This window comes from Lactuca saligna, chromosome 2 (assembly GCF_052625555.1).
Source record: "Lactuca saligna cultivar CGN05327 chromosome 2, ASM5262555v1, whole genome shotgun sequence".
Taxonomy (NCBI): Eukaryota; Viridiplantae; Streptophyta; class Magnoliopsida; order Asterales; family Asteraceae; genus Lactuca; species Lactuca saligna.
The window spans coordinates 90,211,340-90,220,011 of NC_136418.1; the positions used below are offsets into that span (position 1 = coordinate 90,211,340).

The following is an 8,672-nucleotide window of genomic DNA, read 5'->3' on the forward strand; positions in this document are numbered from 1 at the left end:
ATCACGTGATTCGGTAATTGGATTTGGATTGTCAATGCCTTCTTGCATCGACAATCAACTTCTACTCAATTGCTGACTTAAAAATCCCAAATCGTTTTCTACCCTTGCGGCCTTGTTATGCGATCGTGGACATAGGATTCGGAGATCAAGACATCAAGTATTCTCAATTGCAAAATTCGGGCACCTCCTTTCATCACAATGAAACAAGTTAGTTTAACCAAAATACGCATCCCTATTATGTATTTAGGTTTATTCAAATTCTATTTTTTTGTTATTATTTTTGAAAAATTAGAAAGTAACAATTAACTTTTTTAAATTATGGACTTAGGGTTAATATTTAATGATTATTTGCTGTTGAAACTTGAAATCAAGTTATAGTTGATATATTTTTATTGTAGATTGCTATTTGTTCATTTGTTGTTGAAACTTGGAATCAAGATTATAGTTGATATATCTTGATAACTGATAATTTGATTGTAGGTTGCTAGGTTGTTATTTGTTGACTGTTGTTGAAACTTGAAATCAAGTTTGTAGTTCATATATTTGATTGTAGGTTTCTATTAAAAGTATTTTCAAAAGATATTTAGATGTTGGAGACAACAATGGTGAAGGAACTTCCAAAAAAAAATCCTAATGAAAGTAATGAAGCTCCACAAACTAATCAACCAGTGCCAAAACCACAAGAAACACGATCTAATAAACCTACTCAAGTTCCACAAACTAATCAACCAATGCCAAAACTAAAAGTGACACAACCTTTTGATTTGAATGACCTTCTTTCGGACCCGGGAGATAGGCCAAAGATTACATCTTATAATCGTAATCAAAGGGATGAAATAAGGAGGGCATATTTGATTAAAGGGCCTTGTCAACCAAAGGGGAATAGTTTTGAATATACATTATTTAGTAATAAGCCAAGACGTTTTGTTGTGCAATGGTTTACTGAGTTTCCATGGTTAGAATATAGCATAAAAAATAAGAAGGAATATTGTTTTTTGTTGCTATTTGTTTGGAGATATGGTAGGGGAACAAGGTAGAAGAGATGCATTTATAACCGAAGGATTTGACAATTAGAGTAAAAAAGGCTCATTTCGGAAACATATGGATAATATTCAAAGTTATCACCATAAGGCCCAGGAAAAGTGTGATTTGCTATTGAAAAAAAAACCAATCTATTGGTGAAGTCTTGCATAAGCAAACAGACCTTGAGAAAAGTAATTATGAAATCCGATTACGCGCTACAATCCGTAGTTGTAGATTTTTATTGAAAAATGCATTACCATTTTGTGGACATGATGAGACGACAAAGTTTATTAATAAAGGACTTTTCATTGAATTATTATCGTTGATTAGAGAAGATAATGAGAAGCTTTTAAAAGTTACCTTAGAAAATGCTCCAAAAAATGAAAAGTTGACTTCTCCCACGATTCAAAAAGATATTACGAATTGCTTTTCAAAGTAGATAATCAAGTCTATTTTTGATGAAATTGGTAAATATGTGTTTGCTATTTTAGTTGATGACTCTAGTGATGTTTCCAAAAAAGAACAAATGGCTATGGTTTTGAGATATGTTGATAGATTTGGGATTGTAAAGGAAAGATTTATTGGAGTTAGTCACGTGTTGGATACATCTTCTTTAACTCTTAAAACCGCTATTGATACCGTATTTTCCAACAATAACTTGAGTATGGCTCAGGTGAGAAATCATAAAATATTTATTCCTTTAAATTTCAATACGATATTAGTTTTATTTTTAATTCTTATATTTTTTTATTAATTTTTTTAAATATATAGGTGAGGGGACAATGTTATGATGAAGCAAGTAATATGAGTGGTGCATTCAACGGTTTGAAATCTTTGATTTTAAATGAAAATAGTTCTGCACATTATATACATTGTTTTGCACACCAACTTCAATTAGTGGTTGTGATGATTGCAAATAAACATGATGATGTTGATGAATTCTTTGAACAACTAGCTTTGGTGGTTACTGTCGTTTGTGGGTCTTGTAAGAGAAAAGATATGATACGAGAGATGCAAAAAGAAAGAGTGGCAGCTGAAATTGGTATTGGTGAAACAGAACCAGAAAGAGGTTTGAATCAAGAGATTTCTCTTGTTCGAGCTGGAGATACTAGATGAGGTTCACATTTTAGAACAATTGTAAGTTTGGTGAATTTGTTTGCAGAAGTTGTTGCGGTACTTAAATATGTCAAAGAGGATGGGTCTACTTTATCTAACCGCAATCAAGCAAAGGGTATTTTATCATATTTCAAGACACTTGACTTCATGTTTCTTTTACACTTCATGTTGGAAATTCCATGCCTCACGGATACCTTATCAAAGCATCTTCAAAAAAAGGATCAAAATATTTTGGAAGCAGCTTCGTTAGTAAAAGGGACAAAGAAAACATTGCTAGTTTTTAGAAAAGATGGGTTTCCATAAATTTAGAAGAAGGTATGTTCTTTTTGTGAAAAACATAGTATTGTAATTGTGGACTTGTCGGAATATTATGTTACCCCACACAAGCGTAGGACCAATAAGACTAATCAACATCATTTTGAAGTTGTGATTTTCAACACAATTTTGGATATGCAAATTCAAGAATTTGGGGATAGATTTAGTGAAGTTGGCACGGAGTTGATGGAGAACATGGCGGCATTGAGTCCTTGTGAATCATTTTCTAGTTTAAATAAAGCAAGTTGTTAAAGCTAAGCGAGATATACAAAAACGATTTTGACGATTCAGAAAGGAAGCAACTTAATAGACTAACTTGATATCTATTCACTCTTTGCTCCATGATGATAGATTTTTCAACTTGAAGGGAATTGAAGACCTCTCTCGTTTGTTGGTGGAAACCGGGAAACACCTCTCTTTTCCTTTGGTTTATAGATTATTAAAACTAGCTTTGGTTTTGCCCGTCGCAACCGCAACCGTTGAACGGTATTTTTCTGCAATGAAGTTCTTGAAGACCAATTAATAGAATAGGTGATGATTTTTTGAATGGTGATTTGATTTGTAGTGTAGAAAAAGAAGTAGTAGAGAATGTTAAGACTGAAAATGTAATTACTCGTTTTCATAAAATGAAAGATTGAAAAGGTGAACTTTAAAATGTAATTCTGTTATGGAAGTTGAACTTTATATTTAATAAAATTGCGGTTTATATTTTTTTTATTGTATATTAAAAAAAAAAAATTTGGGATACCCCTTTAGTTTGACCCTAGCTCCCCGCCACTGGTAGGTTAGTCCTTTTTCCCATAATTATCGAGGTCTTCTAGGAGTGGTAAGAAATTGCTATAGATCACACTCACATACAACTTTTAAACTCCTGTTTTTAGAAAAAATTGGGATGGACTATTAAGCCCATTATTTTTAAGCTGAATGTTTGCTGGATGTTTTACCTTCAAGTGATAAAGTCATTCAACCGACCTTTTATTGGAGCTCCTTTTTTACCCATGTGACAACTGCCAATTCAGGTCATTCTTGGACTCATGCATCTTTATAATAACCATTCATGCACAACATGCCATGACCTAGTAGTATAAATTAGGTCAAAAATCTTACATAAACTAGGATCCAACTAAGGTCTAGGACTAATATACTTGATACTTACAATTCTAGTAAGTTGCTTAGCTACAATAGGAAATGCCAATACTATAATTAGAATAAAGCTTCAAGCTTTGTTATAATTGAAATAGGGTATAAAACTCTAAAAATAAATTAAAACATTCTAATTATACTTCAACATGTTGTTGAATATCAAACAATATTCCAAAAACCCTAAAGAGCCAAAAATCCAAAGTTATAAATTATAAAGCTTAAAAACTTTATAAAATTTGGCTATAAACTTCCTAATATCAAATTTTATTAATCAAATTATGGATTATACCAATGAACTAGAAATATAAATTACAAGTATTAATCATAAATTATTTGTTGAAAACAAGATTTTTAAATAAATCAAATTGCTTAATAAACATTTTATAAAAATGAATGTTTTTATATAAAATATAGGAGAGAAGTTTATAAAGTTTAAAATTTAGGAGAGAGGAGGCCAAAATGCATGCAAAAACCGGCCATCACCTCTCCCCATGCCCTCTCTCTTCCCCAAAACACAATCATTAAGCTTAAACCCTTACTCCACCTCTTCCCTCTTCACTCTCTCACTTCACTCTCTTCACACACTTCACTCTCTTCTTCCCTCTCTCTAAACTCACGAAAATCCTCTCATTTCTCTGCAAAATTTCGAGATTGTGAAGCCCTTGAAGTGTTCTTACTTCTCTCAAGGTCAAAACCAAGGTAAACAACAACATCTTCTTCCATAGTTTCATGGTTAAACCTCTTTTTCTTCTTAGTCTTCTCTACTTTTCGGATTCTATGCCTTTCCATGGCTAGAAATCTTTATTCTCCCCTTGTGGTTTGTAGATTCTCACCATAACACAATGCATGTGTTAGAGATGGTGAAAATCCGGGATCAAACCCATGCAAGGAGTGGAAAAGATGCACATATGATCATGTGACATCAAAACCTAATATTTCATGTTCTTCTCCATTTCTTTTGTGTTCATGCATGAACAAAAGCATTTAAACCATTTCTAGTACATCTTGGATGCTCATTCATTCCATGCATGTGTTAGAAATCGGGCCTTACCAAAGACATGCATGATGTTCTTGTTGAAATACCCTAATAATGCACACAAGCAAACATGCAATCTGCCAGATTACTTTGTTCGACTTTGAACAGTCATAACTCAGTCATTTCTTAACCAAATCATGATATTCTTTTTGTATTGGTTAGTTCCACGAGTTAACTTTCAAACCCAACTGGTCTCACTGTAAAATATTAAATGTCCGATTTTTAGCAGATTTTACAAAAAGGTTACGCATACAGCTCTTTTTCTGTGATCACTATTTTTATCTTGCTTAAACAATGGCCTTAAACCCAACCATAAATCTGAGGAAAAATACCTTAGAAACTTAACATATCTAGTGAATTATGGTTGAAATTTAGTGGCTTAAAACCTCACTGAATGGGCTACACAAATTCATGAACTTCAGCCACATTTACACTTCATGCATTATTGCATGCAACTTTTCTTAAATTGTTTGGAATCATTACCCTCATTTCTCTTCTGAATACATTTTTTTACATTTTTCCTTTTGAAAGCCCTTGCATGCATGAGATAATCTGGAAAATTTCAAGAGCTTTTGTTATTTCTTTGATTTATTAGAATTATTGCTAAAACTAAGGGCATAAATCATATAAAATACTTCCAGAGGTTAATAAATCCTAAATAAATTCATGGATGATCCTTATGGGGAATAATGACCTCTCACCAAATTTCAGCAATTTTTGTTACTGTTTAATACGATTTCTAATTTTATTTTGTTTAGGGAATGATAAATTACAAAACCACTTTATATGATGTGAAAATTGTATCTAACAATTTTCGCATACCTTACCTGTGATGGGTGACTCCAGAAAATAATTTCAAGATTTTCCATCATGTTTTTACTATTTTTCCCAATTTTTGGTAATTATAATGGTCTAAAAATGGGAGAAATAGTTCTGATTATCCAAAATTCATGAAAATTTACCAGGATATAATATTATAGAGTAGGAGGTTACATAAAAATTTTGAATATTTTTCTCTACTGTAAACTATTTTTCTCTTATTTTCTAAAGTTAATTGCACTAAAATACACTTAAATATACATAAATACCCAAAACCAGTTTATACATTATGAGAACCACTTTTGATATTTTTCCCAGGATATTTATACTGTAAATGATGTTACAAAAATTTATGGTGATTTATTTTAACTGTTTAATATTATTTCTTTAATTAATGACTATTTAAAGGAATAAAGCAAGGAAAAATAGAAATACCCATTGAAAAATATCTTTTATATTTTTCCCAGCATATTTATGTATAGTAACAATTAAATAAAAAGTTTGGGTAATTTTGGAAACTGTTTTCTATTTATTTCAATTTTTATTGAAATAAATGCTCAAAAATCATAAAATATAATTAAACAGCTTGAAAATCCATTTTTATAATTTTCCCAGCTTAGTGTTGTGTAATAACAGTTAAATAAAAAGTTTGAGAATTTTTATCCCTCGAATGCTATTTTCGTGAATTTATGTTGTAATAAGGACTTAAAAATTTGGAAAGTTTATATTCCAAGGTTGTAATTAATCGCCCGATATATAGAATTTCATTACTTCAGAAAAAGTGTAACTAATTGATATAAAATCCAATACTAAAACATAAATTGGCATTTCCCTATATGTAGAGTTTAGTATATTAGCATTAGATATCGACATGGAAACTCACCAGTGCGTGTGTTTGATATCGTAGGATCCCGGTAGTAAGACGTTGGTGCATCCCGAAGTACCGCTTGTGTCTACACAAAACATCGTGAGTATTCACGCACTCCCCTATTTTCGGTTTCTATGTTTTGGGGTGGAAAAGCATGTCCAGAAAAACTACTGTTTGCATGTTGTATTTAAATTGAATTGTATCAAACATGATTGCTATTGTATTGCTATGTTTCTTTATGTATGTCTATGCAACACGGAACATGAGAACTTATCGTACTAAGGCCCTTCCCTTATCTCTAACCATTAACTCTTTGAGCCAATGGTCGTTATGGATAGCGCTATTAGGAATTGACAACTCCTCACTCGCCCGAATCGCTGGAGTGCATGATACCATATTCATCTATGGAACGATAAGCATAGATCTCGATAGGGCTTCAGTCATAGGTTTGGTTGAGACTCATTGTTTGCTCATACACATACAAACTCGTTTCTCGTTATAGCAATAAACTTGTATTCATTAATAGCAATCAACTTGTTTATCATTGAAGCAATGTACTTGTATTTACGAAAAGCCTTATTGTACGCTCGATTTTTATAAACTTGTGATACTCACCAACTATTTTCATAGTTGATGCTCGTTTTACATGCTTTTTCAGGAAGTAATTAGTAAGTGGATGTAAAGATTCATCATCATAGAGCATGCTGCATCGTGTTGAAGCTATTATGAAGCTATATTTTGAACAATGTTATTTAAAAAAAAAAAAACTTGTATTTTGTTTCTTTTGAAGCTATGGGTTGTAAACTTTTAAATACTGCTATGGTGATGTATCTTTATCTTTTGCATTGAAACCGTTATCGCTGTCATACCTTGCGTTTCCGCTTTAGCGGGGTGTGACAACCCAACTCTGCAATATTTTAGCTTCTTGATGATATATGTTACCCAAAAAATAACTGTGGAATATATGTATGTGATGGTAATCATGTCACTCAAGGTTGTGTTTCTTTATAGAGCTTGAGGACGTATGTTGCTCAAGATAAGAATAATGATGATTCATAATTTACATTTGTATTTCTTTTTTAATCCTTATGAATATTATTATTTTTTACTAACAATATATCATTTAACAAGTTTTTTACATCAGTTAATTTAATGGTAATTTTCATTGATACTTCTTTTTTAATCCTTATCCATCTCATTGTGTGTTATATCTAATGAGAAAGGAAATTTGAGTAAGGATTGCCTTAAAAATACTCATGGAATTTATCCTTGGGTTTGTTGTATAGTTTTAACCTCATAATAAGCTTGTTATCAAAAGACAAAATGTTACTGATTTCTTTTATATGAAGTACCGTTGAACCTAATTATTTTTATCACATCATATTGTATTTGCTTGTTGTAGCAATGCACTTTAACTTTCCTATCCGTAATAGCAACTTACTTTCAGTGTTTTATTATTCAATCTTGGTTTTAAGTAAAGTCTTACATAGATGGTGCATCGTGTTTACCACAACCTTTATGCATTACTCGTGTGTGTATATATATATATATATATATATATATATATATATATATATATATATATATATATATATATATATATATATATATATATATATATATATATATATATATATATATATATAAACTGTATAAATTATTGGTTTTTTTTGGATACATTTAAAACAATATGCAACACCATTTTATTTTAAACATGTCAATATTAAAAAATAATATATTGTAGTACAGTTTATAAAAAAAAATATATGATTTTAGTTGAGGTGAATTGGGCTTGCAATTGTATTGCTAAGTTGTTAATTTCCAAAAGGTACAGAGTAAATAAAACGCTACACGTCAAAATAGTTGGATACTTTTATGAGTTATTAAATAAAACTTTTATCAGCTATTAATTAAAACCTTTTATGCATTTATACTTAATGTAAAAACATTAAGTTACTAAATAAAAACGTTTTATCCATACATAATGGAAAAACATTAACTCTTTTTCTCTTATTGTTTAACACATAGCTTACCCTTTTTTAGGTAGTCAAAATCAACTAAGAATAAAATAAACATAAAATAAGATTAAACAAAAAAAAAAAAAGAATCATATTAAAGTTGTAGTATAATGTTAAATTAAATTAGAAATATAAATATAAAAACAATTAGTTTTATAAAAACCTTATAATTTTATATCCGAGATAGCCTTTATTTGTAGAAAAATTGATGAAATAGCCTCAGCTATTTAAGAGATCAGAACTCCAATTTTATAAATTTTGTAAAAACTATGTTACTTTCTATTAAAAAAAAGTAAACTCTATCTTTGTCATGGTTATATAAATGTCCATCAAC

General features: G+C 30.4%; 1 protein-coding gene across 1 annotated transcript; it reads left to right on the plus strand.

Annotated features, from left to right (window-relative positions):
* Positions 1 to 602: 602 nt before the first annotated feature.
* LOC145029862 (uncharacterized) lies at positions 603 to 3,092 on the plus strand. Its single transcript, XM_078978317.1, has 7 exons — positions 603 to 819; positions 1,515 to 1,696; positions 1,795 to 2,092; positions 2,186 to 2,384; positions 2,481 to 2,694; positions 2,822 to 2,940; positions 3,020 to 3,092. The coding sequence occupies exons 1-7, from the start codon at positions 603 to 605 to the stop codon at positions 3,090 to 3,092; spliced, it is 1,302 nt and encodes a 433-aa protein (XP_078834443.1).
* The last annotated feature ends 5,580 nt before the right edge of the window (positions 3,093 to 8,672 follow it).